Below are 15,366 nucleotides of genomic sequence, written 5' to 3' on the forward strand. Positions count from 1 at the left end.
TCTAAGTGTAAAGCTTACTTATAGCAAAGAAACTACAGCCCAGCAGTCCCCAGTGCCTGGGAACAGCCTGAAGACAGAAGAGTGAGCATTTTATGCTGCTATCTTCCCAGATCTACGAGCTTGATATTGCATTCAGTAATGTTATGTTACCGTAACAGAGAGTTACAGTACAACGGTTGCCATTTTAGCTCCAGAAATCGGGTTGGAATGGCAAAAATGAAGAAAACTGTTCCTAAATAAAGCAAATGAAAATAGATTTTTTAAAATAAAATATTTATTAATATATTGTAAGAGAGAATTACATTCTCACAAGCAAATTCTGTGTATGCATGCTGCAATTTTTTTCCATTAGCTGAATAACTCATGAATTAGACTTAGAACCAAGTCCTTATGCAGAGTAATGGGTGTGTGAATGTTTCTTGAGTATTCATCATTAAGAATAGCAAATCCCATAGAAATTACAAAAGTTGTAATCTCTATCTTGTATAGAAACTAGTGAATAAATATATCTATAAATACCATGGAAATCATAATAAATACCAAACCCACAGTCTTACAGATTCTGCAGGTGAGATTTGTGAAGTTTTAAATTGCAGTCTGCAGTCGGCATGAGCTGACTGTGACTAGGAAACTGTTGTTGACACAACATACTAGAGCACTCCAGGGGAGCAGGAGGAATTACCAGTTTGCTGCTGTAATAGCAGAACAGTAGGTCTTAGTACAAACAAGCTGTGCTGTAAGTGCATTGCACTCAACTGATTGTGTCTGACTGAAGTGGCTTCCAAGGGAGCTTCATTTCCCCTAGCAAGCCACTTTTCCTATTCTATGGACAGTGAGTCCCACAGCACTGACCAATATGAAAGATTTCCTTAAATAGATGCAGTTAAATAAATAAATAAATAGATACAAGGATCTACAATTAACATGAGACACCGATGTGGAAGGTGGAAGATGGAATGCTGCACGATGCTTTCTCTGGATGTTTCTCCCAGTGGAAATCAGGAGCAGTTCTGAGGCTTTTTCCTGTCTGCAATCTTCTCACAGTGGTGCATCAGAATTGAGCTGAGCCCTGTTATGAGGTGAGGAAAAAGGTGATTTAGAAGGTGCTTCAAAGGCAATTGTTGTGGCTTAGCATTGCATAAACAGTTAAAAGCAAATGATCTATTTCCAACTCTATCTGTTGTCTCAAGGCACAGAGAGAATAATGTTTCAAAAGCAGTTACTGGAGTGCCAGTGTTTGCATATCTGGTGCTCAGCTAGGAAACTTTTGCACCATTCACTCGTATCAAAGAATTCATTAACTTGGAAATTATTTGGAATTATTTATATAGGATACTGAAAGTAAGGGGAAGGTAATTTTTTAAAAGCCCCATTTATCATGAGGTGTTCCTTTTCCTTCAAATGGAGTTGCTGGTTATCAAAGGTTTAGTTGTGGCATCGTCATTGAACAAGAACATTGCAGAAGGGCCCACAAAAGAGCCCAGTCGTATAATTAAGCAACGTTTCCCCATTCTTTACCTCTGAGTAAGAGAAAATGGAAGCTTACACTATGAAACCTCACAAGTTGGCTTTTTTGGGAGGTTTGCAACTTAACTGCCTGATCTGAGAATGAATGGGACTTACTTGGCCATAAGTGCCTTTACGATCAGCTGTACCCAGGGAGCAGTGGGGTCCAAGCACACCTCTCTTCTGTCCTTTAGAGTAGCTCTGCAAAGCAAGGAAGAAAGAAAAGTCAGGAAACTAGTACATGGGTTTGTTTTATACACAGAATATAGTACTGCATGTTTAGAGCTTGTGTGCTTACGCTTACAACACTCACACATTCCTCAAAATTTTCCTCAGTAAATACAGGCATTCGTTTAGAACTTGCTTACAACAATAAGGATTCTCAAAACAAGCGTGAAACATCCAGTGACAAAAGAAATGTTGATAGTACATGGATGGCAGCATTTTACTCCCAGTCTGTGCTACTCTAGACCGGACTACTTTCAGTGCTTCCCTACATCTGCCTGAGATAACTTACTTTTTCTCTCTGCAGTGAGCCACAGATCTGTTTTACTGGGAGTTTTGCCTGCCTAGTAAATGCAGGATTTAAACTAAACTGTTACCTCGTGCATTAAGAACTGACTAGTCTTAGTCATCATGTTCTACCACATAGAACAAATACTGAAAAGATCCAATGGCTTGGATTGGAAGGCATCTTTAAGATCATCACGTTCTTGATGATTGCTTCAGGCATGTACAAGTTCAGAAAGACTATGCTAAAAGCCCACAGCCACAGCATAATGTAGGTTGGGAAAAGAGAGGCCCTTGCAGATGATTTACTTACATGATTTCAACGTTCTTGCAGTGGGGGCCACTCGGCGTCAGCTTCACATCTTGAATGGATTTAGGGTGGATGAACTTAGAATGAGTGCTAATGCACTGGCACCGGAGCTCATTCCCCATCTTTACCAGGGTCCTACCTATGAGCACAAAAGGAAGATTGCACTTTGAGAGCCAGTTACCATTACTGTATCAGCCAGAGATTATGGCTGCTCTTCTTTAACAACATGCTGAAGTCCTACATTTGTTCTAGGTGCCTAAATCCTCACAGTATAAAAATGTTGTTTATTTTTTTCAGAGGAGCTGATGCCCAAGTACATTTAAAATTACATCAACATGTCTTTTTAAAGTAAAACCACGTATTTTGTGTTTACTTCTACTGACTGACAACACTGTGCAATTAATTGCATCCTTTAGTATCTGGATTGACATACTGGCATGTATAAAGAAGAGAGAGCCCTGCTATTTTTCCCTAATTTAAGGCCTGTCTTTGCTATGTTTATATTGTTTGTTCTTCACTTGCAGCTGTAGATTGCTTGACTGAAACAGTATGATCATGAAGTAACAAATAGGAAATACTGAGTGGGAAAATACTGCCCTTTGTGGGAAGGTAGAGCAACTTTCAAACACTTTTAGAGAAGATCCTGTCTCTAGCCAACTTACGCTTTAAATGAAATACAGAACCAAAATTAATTTCATTAGCGTCCTTAAAGTATTTCCTACAAGATGTCAGTAACTCTTCAATACAAGAGCTACAGTAGTAAATTTCTGTCCAAAGCAAAACTGTTGAAAACATTTCAAAAGAAATGAACTTGCAGAAACTAGCAGAAAGCTGCCTCTCTGAGGACACACATCTCAGCAGGTGCCAAGATAGTGCTGCAGTCCTGTGGGTACTGGGAGGGATTCACTTACCTTGCGACAGAGCTGCTGAAACCAGGAGGAGAGCCAGGACTGCTCCAAGCTTGCCGTTCATGGTTAGGAGTGTTTGGCTTGTCTTCTGAGCTGAGGTTTTGTGGAGCTGTGATCTCTCCTGTCAGAGGAGTGCTGATGTCTGAACGGGGAGACCCATTCTGCTTTTATACAGTTTTGTGCCCGTGTGCAGGGCTCTGCTAGCATGTAGATTGCGTTAGAGGAATTTCCCAGATGTAGTAAAAATGAGTCACATGACTGTTGTGAAATAGCCTAGCTGATGATGAATTATTCTGCTGCAAATAATATAACGTATTAATTTATTAAAGCATGTAAATAATACCCATGCAGTCTAGTTTCTCTTGTAGGCTTTTGTAAATTTTGCTTTTTCTGTAATGTACATGCTTATTTCACAAAGTAACTTTATGATGGCTTGGTTACATTTATGTTGTAATTCTGTTATGTTATGTTTTGTTTCTTCATGGTAATAACTGGTTTTGTGTTGCTGATTTAAATTTTTTTTTGTATTTATTTCTGTTAAAGCTGTATTGTACAAATGCATTTCCAGTTTTTTCTGTAAAGGAACTGAGTAAAGGAACTGAGAGTGCAGTATTCAAAGCAAAGCAAAGTATTCAAAGCATCCTAATGGATGCTTTGAATTAGAATTAAATGGATCTTTAATTCTAAAGAACCTTGAAAATCATTCCTGCATTTTTCTTGTCATACATGTTAGAGTTTGAGGAAATTTTGTATGCAAATGCAACAGCGAGACTTGCTGAATACATCTGCTTTTGTTTGCTTTATGAATGTCAGCGTTGTTAGTAACCTGTTTCTCTTTCGGTTACGGTAACCCTAAGTCATACACAGGGAAATAATAGTAAATGTTATGGTACTTGTTAAAGAATTTCATTGCATGAATATTGAGTACTTGCTCATTGTGGCTGGTAGAAATAATACTGTATAACACAGACATCTTAAGGGAAAGCTTGGGCTCAACTGCTGATCTGTCATATAAATGAAGAATTATTACTTTTACCCATTTGGAGTGTGTGTGTTAAGGTGAAGAATCTGCTCTGATTCTGTAAAAATATAGTGCTTCTGACATATGACTTTTGCTGTTTGTCATCGGTATCCTCAAAGTTTCATGTTTTGTGGTCTGTGGACTTACAGAGGCACTTCTCCCCTGCTCCAAAGACTTAAGAAAAACTCATCTTCAGCATATTTACTAATTCATAATTTCTTATACTTCACTATTTACTGCTGGCCATGGACTCATTTGATAAAAGGAAAATCCATCTGTTTCCCATCACTATCTCAGCTGACCCAGGAAAAATTATAGCCAAATTAGGCTATTCAGCCATTTACTGAGTCAACAAAAGATACCACTTCTGGCTGAAAATGGTGCTTCTCCTTAGCTGTATATCTTACAGAGCTTTCCTGGAAAATACATTTTGTTTTCTCAAGGCATGAAAAAGGAAGGAATCATACCAGATACTGAATGTTTGCTTTATTGTTCATGTCAAACTTCTAACAAGCTTATTCTGAAAAAAGTTTGGCTGATTCTTTTCCTTAGGCATGTCTTTCTTTGTCTCCACATATGTATGTGTACACACACAGAGTAATTAAAACTTGATTTGGGGGTACCAATTTCTTTGCAATTATTTGCAGCTTTATCTTAGAGTGCACTGAAATGCCTTTCATCCAAGGTGAAAAAAATCCCCCTTGAATTCCCAATTACATTCAGTGACTTTTTGCCCCCCTTAGTGCTAGAGTAAACTATTTCCTGAGTGTGGCAGTAACAGAACCGCAAAAAATCCCCAGGACAAAAACAGAGCCAAGAGCCTGCTCCACCTATATGATTAACCCTGCCCCGGGGCTAAGAGCAAGTATCAGTCTAAAAGAGCAGGATGTTTGTAATGAAATAAAAGCCCACTTCGGTTTCTAAGAGCTAAAGCATCTCTTCTCACTACACTTTTTTTTTCCAATATGACACAGTTTCATCAAAACTACAGGAGGATATAAAATAGAAATGTTGTGGCATAGAAAGTTTGAGATGTGAAATCAAGCCAAATTCCTGGCACACCTAACCTGTGTTCCTAGGAGTGCTGTGCTTCACCCAAGTTCTCACTGTATTCCTTCAACACTTTGCCCAGTATTTGATCCCAGTCCCTGCCTCCATGTGGGAACTCCAAATCCTTTATTTGATTTTCTGTGGGTGTGTTTTCCCAACAACCATCAGAGATGACTTATGCGAATGGAATTACTTTACCTTTCCAAGCATAGTATCACTGACTGAGCTGATACTGCTATGAGCAGAGACCTTCCATGCTTAACCATGTTAAAAACATGCCACTATAATGAAGAAACTAGAAGTTAGGCAACAAGCCAATTACTGAATGACTACTGAAAAGGGAAGGAAATGCTTCCTTTGCTTGTGTTTAAGGCAGCGTATAGGATGTGTTCTCCGTGCTGCAGGATGTCAAAAACTACTTCTTTTTTTTACATGACTCAAAGCATTGTGTAATGAACACAAAAGTCAGAAGTTAATTTTTTAGGGTCTTGGCTGGCATCACTTGGAATCTTTGCATGTAGCAAAGGACACACAAACAGAAGGGATGTGGTTGGTGTGGTAGGGACTTCTGAGTACTCTAGTGACCAAGAAAGACCATCATGAGAGATGGCAGAGATGTGGGCTTCAGTACCTTGCAGTTTCTGGTTGCCTCAGTTCAAGGTAGATGCTCTAACCACTGGGCTGATAAAATTCCTCTCTCTGGTAAAATTAAGGGTACAGCATTTTTAGTCTTCTGAAGTTTCCTTCATTTCCCTGCAAAGGGTTTGCTGGCAGCAGCAATTTCACTTGACCTGTGGTGCCTTGAAGGAACAAATAGTCACTTCTGCTCAAAAACTAGGCGCAGTGTTGTGCAAACCCTTATGGAAGTTTGCTGTGAGGCAACCCGTTGGGAGCAATACGTAGACAGCAGACTGTCTCCTGAACATCTGTTTTTTACTTAGTGTATTGAGGAAGTCATAACGAGGAAAGGGAAAAAGCTTAGGGCAACTTGTGGATTTTTTTTCACTTATGTGTCTAAATATAAATGGTTATGTGTCCTGAGTCTGATCACCACTTTGGACTTTGCTGAATCCCTCTGGAATCACAAGATAACAGGATAGCTTTTTAATTTATTTACCTTTTAATTCATACATTTATAAATACAGTGGTACAAGTATGTATTTATGTGTCTGTGTATATTTATAATTGTTACAGCTCTGCTTCAAAACAGTCAGTTCTTCACTGTAGTTTTCATTTGAAAGATTGTTGTAGGCTATACAAAATATTTCATTTGATACAATTCAATATGAAGTCATTGGCAATGTTATGTATCTAGTAATAAATGATACAATAATATGCATGATAATATTAATGTGGAATATTAACAATTATTAATATATACATTTGATCAGCCTAGTATTAAAAGAGGGGATAATAAATTCTACTAGAGAATGTGCAGGGACCAGCAACTAGAGTTTTATCTTCTGGATGAAGGCTGCATTTATTCCTTCAGTCACATTTTCCTATCACGACTGTAGCAAGAAGCATTTTCTTCCTGCCAAGCAGAATATGGAAATAAGATAAGGAAGTGATGGGAGGAAACATAAGAAGTAAGTAAGATAACGAAGCGATGGGAGGAAATAAAAGAAGTTTGAAGAAGTTTGTCCTGGGAATTTCTGGTTAAATTAGAAGCGATCAGTAGGCAGTATACATCATTGCTGTATCTGTCAGAGTCTTCTTATCTCTAATCAGAAACTAGAGCATAATGCATACCACTTTAAAAATAACAGGCAGTTTAGTAATTTAGCATCACTAACTTAATCGTCTTCTTTCTGAAAGCCACTAGTTGGTTGTCATTAGGCTACCCTGAGGCTGACAGTGGCTGGCTTAGAACTTCTGATGAGACATAATGAAGCACCTCACAGAACACAGTTTAGTTGCCAGTTTTCTGGCAGTAGTAAAGAATCCACACCTATCCACTGTTTGCAGCTGTGCTGTGAGTGTACCCTGTCAAACATCATTCAGCTGAAGCCACTTCTAAACATACTTCATCTTCTTTAGTCACTTTTTGATATTATTGCCTATTTCAGTGAATGGCATCTCTCAGACATTTAAATCTTTCATTAAAAGATCAGTTTTAAAGATACACTTCCAAAAATTTATTTTCTTGGCACATGTAGAAAATGAAGCTGGCTTTGGTCTCTGTACTACCTGTTATTATAACTGTCAGAAACAGCTGTCATAAGGGTCTCTGCCTCTTTCTCAAGGACAGATCTTTCTTGGAGAAATGAATATGGATTTACTTCTATCACATTCACCCGGGGGTGTCTTGCTTTTTAAAGAAAACTCCTAACATTATATTTATGTGGGTTGAGTTTCTTTTTCTGTTTTAGTTTGGTTCTGAAGTGCTGTTCACTGCTATGAATTGTCTATTCTGTCAAGCTTTCTCCACCTAGTTTAAATGCCTTGCATAAAAACTTGTGCCCAACAGTTACTTTGACAATGTTGTGGACTATATTTTGATAGTTGTTATGGTGTTCTATATCTTGATAGTGTCTTACGCAGGCAACTAGTTTCTGCTGTTCTGAGAAAGGATCTTAGCTATCATTTTCAGTTTAGCTGACGGGATTTAGATACTTGGTTCTGTACCAGAAGTTTTTCTACTCGTTGAGCAAAAAAAGATAAGCTTAAAATGTCTGGTGGATTGTCAGTTAAGTCACTTCAGCTATTCTGAATATTTCATTTGTTCTATCTATGATAGGAGGATATATTTAACAATGTAATACTAAAATTTGATTCAGATAAGCACAGAGCAAATTTGTTTTTCTCTGTAATATTCTGCAAAATAATCATAGGTATTTAAACCAGAAGATGAATAAATGTCTTGAGTGAAATATCTCTTGAACACAAAGTATGTATTTTTTTGCTCACTGGGATATTGAGATATTCTTATTTTTGTGAGGAGAGAAGGGTGATCTCAAGAAAAGAAACTGAACCAAAATGTGATCTGAAAAAATACATCATCCATATGAAGTAATTTCAGTAGTTTTATAAAATTAAGAATTAAGAAAGGAATTGGTTTTGAAAAGGGCTCTGCTAAATGAGAGCCTTGATGCTGTGTGAGGGGAAATTATCATTTGTCTTGGACATACATAGTGTCTACCTTTTTGTCATCAGGGAGCAGGACTACTTGGGATATGTTAGCTGAGATCAGTTGCTAGTTCAGTAGTTAACAAGAACCTGGTTCAGTATGTCAACATGAGTTGCTTTGCCTGCGGTGGAGACACGTCACATCACCTGCTCTGTTTATAACACAAGCTTGTAAAAACAGCTCCTTGAGAAATTACTTTATCTTGGAACATAACATTTTCTTTATGTTCTGTGGTTATTTTCTATCCCTTTATATAGTATTCATTTATAGAAATTGTGATCAGCCAGAGAAAAGGCATTTTTTGATAGAAAATTCTATGACCTCCAGAAGTTAAACAGTTATCCCCACAGCTTCCCAGAATGCAGTCAAACTGAAGACTGATATGCACTGTCTGCCCAGAGCTTTGTGGAAAGCACACTGCACAGTGTCAGGGCAGAAGAGATCACACCTCTGCTGTTGGAAGAGAACTTTTCAGAGTTATGGATGAAACTGTCATGGTTAGCTGCCCTTCAGACCTTACTTTAGGCCTTTAACCTGCTTCCCCATAGCATTTTCATTTATAACTCTGTCTTAGTAATAACTTTGTTTCATAACTTTTGAGGGGAATGTTGCTATACACAATGAATGCTATGGTTCATCTGCAATACTTGCATCCATGATGAAACAAAATAACATTGTCTTTTTACACAATCTTCTTTTAGGATACTGTAGAAGTCAAGCTTCTTTGATGAACAAGTTGCTATTTCCATGGGATGTGAAGGAAGGTTCTGTTCTTGAACTTATTAACATCATTTCTAAGGCCTTCAGTCACATGGAAATGTTGCTAATGATATGACATTTTAAAAACCCACAATAGACCTAGGGAAGAAAATTGTATTTTGAATGATAACTAATGCCAGTGAGCAGTGCTGGACATCTTCTCCTTGAAAGATAAGGAGACAAAAGGGACTCCACAGCCAGCAGGGCAAGTTGTCACCAGCTGGTGTTAAACCAGGAAGCAAGCACCCTAGCAGGTGTCTCAGTGATGATGCAGGTCCAAGTCCAAGCAGAAATGAGGCCTTGAGTCACTGGCTGGATGAGCATGGTCCGCAATCAGGAACAGGCATGACAGTGGCTAAGCTGGAGAGCAACACTTCTAGAACATAGAGAGAGAATGAAGGTCCCATGCCAAGCTTAAATGAGATTCCTAGGCCTGTGGGCAGGTAAATGGGTGGAGGACCTAGGTGAGTGCATTAGGGCGTAGGCGCCCTCTGGACACTGACAACTCCCAGCTTAACGATTTAACTTGATCTACACTGGGACAGTATTGAACTGTAAGTCCGTTTTAATTCAGTCTTTTCTCTAATTCTTACCATGATAGCACACTAACAAGATTGCTGCATGTCATCTGCATTTGAAGAAGACCTTAGCATTCAGATATTTAGCAGAAACCAAGTAAAGACTTTCAGTGTACTCAGGCTGCAGAAATAAAAAGAGAAAAATTGCAAGTGAAATTTAGTAGGATGGAAGCTGGCTGAACAGCAGCATGGTGCATGCACTAGATTTTATCATCCAGTACAGATACTGTTCTGTGTCTCTAAGAAAATTCTGATTTGAAATGAACTGTGCATGTTTCATGGTTTGCTTTTTTATATACTGATAGGCAAAAGGATATAGTTAAAGAAAATTGACTGAATTTTTAAGTGTCTCAACATAAAAATATTTTGCTAGGAGAATTAGTCCTGTCATGGCTTCGGAATTAATATGGGCAAAGCAGAAACAGCACAGTAGTACAGCCCAGGTTTGACAAAGGTAATCATCAAGTCAGAAGAGCTGTGGTGCTTTTTTTGGTTTGTGGTGGGGATCCAAGAACTGGAACCATGTTTCCAGTGAGAATTGTTATTTATTCCTAAGAAAGGCCTTTTGTATTTGCATGCTGAACAGAAATACATTTCAGTAATATCATTCCTAGCCAGTTTCTGAATCGCTTTTCACCTACGGAGAAAGAAAGGATATGGTTCAGTCTGTGCAAATGCTCTGCTTCAGGTCCTAAGCTACTGCTGAAATTTTGGATAGAAGTGTTAAGAGAAGAGATTCCTTGACTGTGATTCAGCTGACAGTAACTTGACTGGAATTTTACTCGCAACAAAGGCTGCGCACGTACTGCTTTACCAATGTTTCCAGTAAAACTGGTCCTAAACCCTTAAGATACACACATGCTTTCATGGCTGTGTATTTGAAGTCTTTCTTCCTCACCTCTTCTTGCTTGCCTTACACTAAGTAATTGAGGGAGGCCAGCTGGTAAAAATCATCCAGAAACCAGAAGTCTTACTGTTGTAAGACAAATTTGCACAAAGCCTTGCCCTATGTGGAGTTCTGTCCTCTTTTTGTCTTGAAGATGAAGTCTAGTAGTCTGTAATGCACTGGGACAGGGGCAGAGATCTGAATGGAGGCAAAGTATGGTGGGGACAGTTACATATTGTGCAAGAACTTGCTCAAACTGTAATAGAAACTCCCTTTTTATCTTCTTGCTCCATGAGCAAACATACATTGTTTGTGCAGAATATGGAGTGGCTCCTTTTAGGATAAGGTCAAAGAAGAATAGACATCTAAACAGTTGCTCAACTTTCCCATTTTCTCTAGTGTTTGCTTCTGGTATTCTAGCTTTTTCATTGTAAATCACTGTCTCACAGGGTTTCAGTGTAAATCACTGTGTCAGTGTCATGTAGCCTTACAATTGGAGCTCATTCCTTAAGATTTCTCCTGGTATAATACTCCCTTTTCCCTGAAATTTCAGAGGGTGCTCACTGACTCCATTGCAATTAATCAGATATGCCTGATTACGGTAAGTTAATGAGAAACCTGGTTCTGTGCCAGATCCACGGCTGACATGCTGTTTTACTCTGCTGCTGAGACTGGGATTTCTGTGACTCACCACTGTTTATTCGTTTCTTTCTTCCCATGGGTTTTATCACCCAGTTCTCTGAAAAAATTAAGTCTAGCAAGAAAAGAAGAAGAAAGTTGACCACTTTTGTATTTTTTTCCTACTGAAAATCGTCTGCACGTACTGCAGGCAAGAATTCCCTGAGGTACTTATCAGTCCCCACAACTCAGCCTCCTCTTGACCTTGTGAGACACCTTTATGTGGTACTGAAGGAAAATAAACGTACCCTCTTAGGTCAATAAGGAAATTAATAACACACAATACTGAAATAAAAACATTTAAATAAGCATTTATTAGGTACCTAAACTGAGATGTTTTTCACAAATAAATAAATAATGTAAGCACGAACACTTCAGTGTTTTCCATAAATAAATAAATAACAAAAGCATAAAAACTTCAATGTTTTCCATAAATAAATAAATAATGGAAGCATGAAGATCATCTACATTCTTATGACAAAGTATAAACTAATTAATATTAGAGATGCAATAAATATTTAATAGAATTCAAATAAATAAAGTGCCCTTTTTGTAACCAAAAGATGGCATGAAAACATGTTTATAGCTTCACAGCAGTAATTCAGAGTAAATAATGCCTTGAAAATGATGGCTCCAAAACTGATGCCTCAGACTTTTGGGTTACTGACTCTGAAAGCCCCCTTTTTCTGGTTTGCAGCCCACATGAGAAGCAGTAACCTAGGTACAGTTGATGCTACCTGTCAGCATGTTCCTGGAGAAAAGGAATTGTTGGGCAGTTTCTAAACTATTGGCAAAGACGTTATTTAAAGAAAGACCTGCATAGAGTGCACCACATTGATTATGTGGTGGCTAGAATCATCTCCATCTCCTTTCACAAGCCTGATCTTTTTTGTTTTATTTTTTTGCCTACTTTTTCTAATTTCAGTGGTTTTTCTCCTGTATGACACTTCTTTAAAACACCTAAGCTACTGTTGTCAAGTTACTGTTGTAACTACAAAAAGAGGGAGGATACATCCTCTAGACAATGATGAAAGTATGAATGTAGGAGGCAGGAGGAAATGACCTGCCAGAAGCTGAATGGCGGGGTCTCCCACTTTTGTCTTCCTGGAGGAGGTAGGACATCTTTGTTCTTTGCTTTACGATGCAGTCTTATTCTTGGTGTCTGCCCTATAAAAAAATAAAAAAGATGAAAACTAATGGAACAAGTATCACGTGCTGGAATTGCGTGAAATCGGCCTCAAAGGATTTGTGCTTTGTCCAAGTCCTTTGAAAGCCATTGCATAAAAATAAAAAGAGACATTAGTTTGCAGTCACCTCTTCACGAGTATTTAGTAACTCAGCAAACCTCAGTAGTTTGATCCTTTGCTTAACACTCCTTGGGCCTGTTTTTCACCCACTCACCTAAATGCTATTCTTTTTGAAAAAGTTATCGTTGCTTTTAACCATTGCAAGCAAGAAAAAACAGTCACTTAACGGCTGAATTTCTAAAGGACTGAGCGTTTGCGCTGAAGTTTTCAATATAGTTGTGCCTTATGAGAGTTGTAGCTAGCATGCACATAGGATGTTTGGTGCACTAAGGGACTGAACCTGACAATATAATTAAAGTACAAAGCAAACACAGTATTTGCTCCAGTCAGTAAACTTCCTGATAGCAACTTCCTTATGAGACAGTATTTTGAACAACTTGTGCATAGGATGTTTGCTAGCTTCTTCAAAATACTGCTCTTTAATAATTTGTGCCCACAGAGAAGAAAATACTCACTTGTCCAGAATTGCCTTGATGATCAGCTTCACCCAGGGAGCAGTGGGATCCAGGCACACTTCTCTGCCATCTTTCAGAGTAGCTCTACATCAGAGAAGAAAAAGGAAGGCAAAAGGTCTATTTAGTGAAACTCTCTTCCTTAGGCAATTTCCCTTTTTTTCTTGCAACATCAAGGTTCTCTAGATGTACACTGAGATAGTCTCCCTTAATTTAAGCTGCTATCAGTTGAAGCTGTAGCCTAATACATACTTTCTTTTTTTTTTTTCATACATTCCTATATCTTTGTGGATGGATTAGATTATCTGCAGGACTCACTGTTTTCAAAATCGCTTCTTTTTCAGATAGCTTGGTTTGCATTTGTGATGGTATTTAATTGAGGAGCTGAATGTTTCCGTCTTGATTCAGAAACTCTACTGGCTAGTCCATAAAAGTGTTGCCACAGTAAGATTTCTGTGACTTCTATGCTAATAGTCATTTTTCCATTGACTTCAGTAGAAGTGGGATCATAAAATGCATGTCTTGATAAACTGCTCAATGCAGCTCAGTGGCTTTAATTCTCTTTATGTCAGAGGAATTCAGAGTTTTAGATTTATTTGCTTTTTTGATGAGTACAGGTTTATGCTGAAAAATTCCGTGTACTATTTAAGTACAGATTTACAGAAATTATGCAACATATGACATGTATTATGTCATTTGTAGGAGCATCACGCACTGCATTCTGATTAACCTGGCATGCTGTCTTGTTGCATCTTTTAGAGAATGCTTACATCATCCCTAATGTAAAATCTGTTTCCCTTTTGTTGAGTAGCAGGGAGTATTTTGCAACAGCACTTACATGACTTCCACGTCCTTGCAGTGAGGTCCACTAGGGGTGAGGTTCACGTTTTGAATGAACTTTGGATGGATGAACTTGGAATGAGTCTCTATGCACTGGCATCGGAGTTCAATCGCTGAACGTGCCTGAGCCATACCTATAAAACAAGGAGAAAAAAAACACAGGTAGTGTATGGACTGTTACACTGTTTGCCCAGGAAATACATGTTGTTTTTTCTCAGAGTATTAGAAATAATTTTTCTTTTTATGAGCCAGACAACTTGAAAAATTTGCCTTCACCCAGTGTCTTGGGCTGCCCAGTCGCTGTCACTATACAAAAACTGTTTGTATAGCAGCCAGTGCTATTAGGAAACACAAAATGATAATGACTGAGCACCAGCAGTTTTATCACTCTGCTTTCATTTCGCTAATCTTTGTACCTGGCTACATCAGATGGATGTACACGGATTTACTCTTTCCACCAGGGAGTAAAATCTAGCCCCACACAGAGTTATTTGCTGCACTTTAAGACAAAATAATATCTTCCCCCATCAGCACTCACATTGGCAATTAGTTATAAGGGTTTTAGGAAGGATTTTTTTACCTTTTGCTCCAGCCATTGAGATCAGGAGAAGAGCCATGACAGCAGCCACAGCCTTGCCCATCATCTTTCAAGAGTGTTTCTTCTGTGTGTCACCTGGATTTGGTGAGGGATTTTGGTGAGGGGTTTGCTCCTGCAGCCTCGAGGGTGGTCAGTGGCTGTGCTCAGTATCTGCCTTGTTTATATACTGTCCTGAACCCCCTGCATCATATGTGGGTCACACCACTGGAAACTCCTGAACCTGTAGTGTGCTATTGGAGAATGAGTCATGGTGGTATGGGCAAACCCCTTTCCCTCAACTACCATGAACTTGCTTTTCATAAGCAGGAAGCACTTTGTTAATTGGAGAGTGATAAAAACATAGAACATGTACAAAATAGCCCTTTATTTAGCACTGTGTACTCTCTATTTTCCTGTGTCACATGCTTGCTACTGTTCTTTTCCATACTTTTAAACTTTTGCAGTTATTATTCTGCTACTCTTTGCAACTTTCCCTTTGCAACTTTTTTTTGCATGTGATCTGTGATTTTCCATGTGTATCCTTGAACTTTGGGGTATTTTTTCTGTGCACGTAAGTGGTTCTTGTTTGTTTGTTTATTTTGCGTTATTACTGTTGGGAGAACTGTTAGAACTAGGAACTACAGTTTGTAGAAATGACAGATACTAGAACTGGATTTTTATAAGCTCTCCTACTCCTTACATACAATGACATTTAAAAAATGTTTATTTTCTGAGATGATTTATGTTACTTTTTAGTATAATGAAGTCTAGCATCATTGAAATAAGCAACAAAATAAGGATTGTTTTTGGAGTACTACTGAGCATTTTGAATTTTGAATTTGGGTGGAGGAGAA

General features: G+C 38.4%; 2 protein-coding genes across 2 annotated transcripts; both read right to left on the reverse strand.

Annotated features, from left to right (window-relative positions):
- Positions 1–275: 275 nt before the first annotated feature.
- LOC122157287 (interleukin-8) lies at positions 276–3,440 on the reverse strand. The gene is made up of 4 exons (XM_042812853.1): positions 3,238–3,440; positions 2,330–2,465; positions 1,624–1,707; positions 276–1,069 (listed from the first exon to the last, which is right to left on the reverse strand). Exons 1-4 carry the CDS (start codon positions 3,296–3,298, stop codon positions 1,039–1,041), a joined length of 312 nt encoding a protein of 103 aa, XP_042668787.1. The 5' UTR covers positions 3,299–3,440; the 3' UTR covers positions 276–1,038.
- An 8,366-nt stretch (positions 3,441–11,806) lies between these two features.
- On the reverse strand, positions 11,807–14,742 carry LOC122157286 (interleukin-8-like). The gene is made up of 4 exons (XM_042812852.1): positions 14,516–14,742; positions 13,934–14,069; positions 13,099–13,182; positions 11,807–12,503 (listed from the first exon to the last, which is right to left on the reverse strand). The coding sequence occupies exons 1-4, from the start codon at positions 14,577–14,579 to the stop codon at positions 12,473–12,475; spliced, it is 315 nt and encodes a 104-aa protein (XP_042668786.1). The 5' UTR covers positions 14,580–14,742; the 3' UTR covers positions 11,807–12,472.
- Between the last annotated feature and the right edge of the window lie 624 nt (positions 14,743–15,366).

The sequence above is a fragment of the Centrocercus urophasianus genome, unplaced genomic scaffold (assembly GCF_019232065.1).
Source record: "Centrocercus urophasianus isolate 14NV4802_14NV808 unplaced genomic scaffold, USGS_Curo_1.0 seq_13, whole genome shotgun sequence".
In the NCBI taxonomy this organism is placed as follows: domain Eukaryota; kingdom Metazoa; phylum Chordata; class Aves; order Galliformes; family Phasianidae; genus Centrocercus; species Centrocercus urophasianus.

Bases quoted from the DNA above. Each gene is read 5' to 3' on its own strand.
- LOC122157287 (XM_042812853.1), bottom strand. From the start codon at position 3,298: ATGAACGGCAAGCTTGGAGCAGTCCTGGCTCTCCTCCTGGTTTCAGCA. The intron at 1,708-2,329 runs GTAAGTAAATCA...CTTGCTTTGCAG, and splicing joins TGCAAGAACGTTGAAATCAT to AGCTACTCTAAAGGACAGAA. The intron at 1,070-1,623 runs GTAAGTCCCATT...ACCTCATAACAG, and splicing joins GTAAAGGCACTTATGGCCAA to GGCTCAGCTCAATTCTGATG.
- LOC122157286 (XM_042812852.1), bottom strand. From the start codon at position 14,579: ATGATGGGCAAGGCTGTGGCTGCTGTCATGGCTCTTCTCCTGATCTCA. The intron at 14,070-14,515 runs GTAAAAAAATCC...CTTGTTTTATAG, and splicing joins CTCAATGGCTGGAGCAAAAG to GTATGGCTCAGGCACGTTCA. The intron at 13,183-13,933 runs GTAAGTGCTGTT...TCTCTGATGTAG, and splicing joins TGCAAGGACGTGGAAGTCAT to AGCTACTCTGAAAGATGGCA.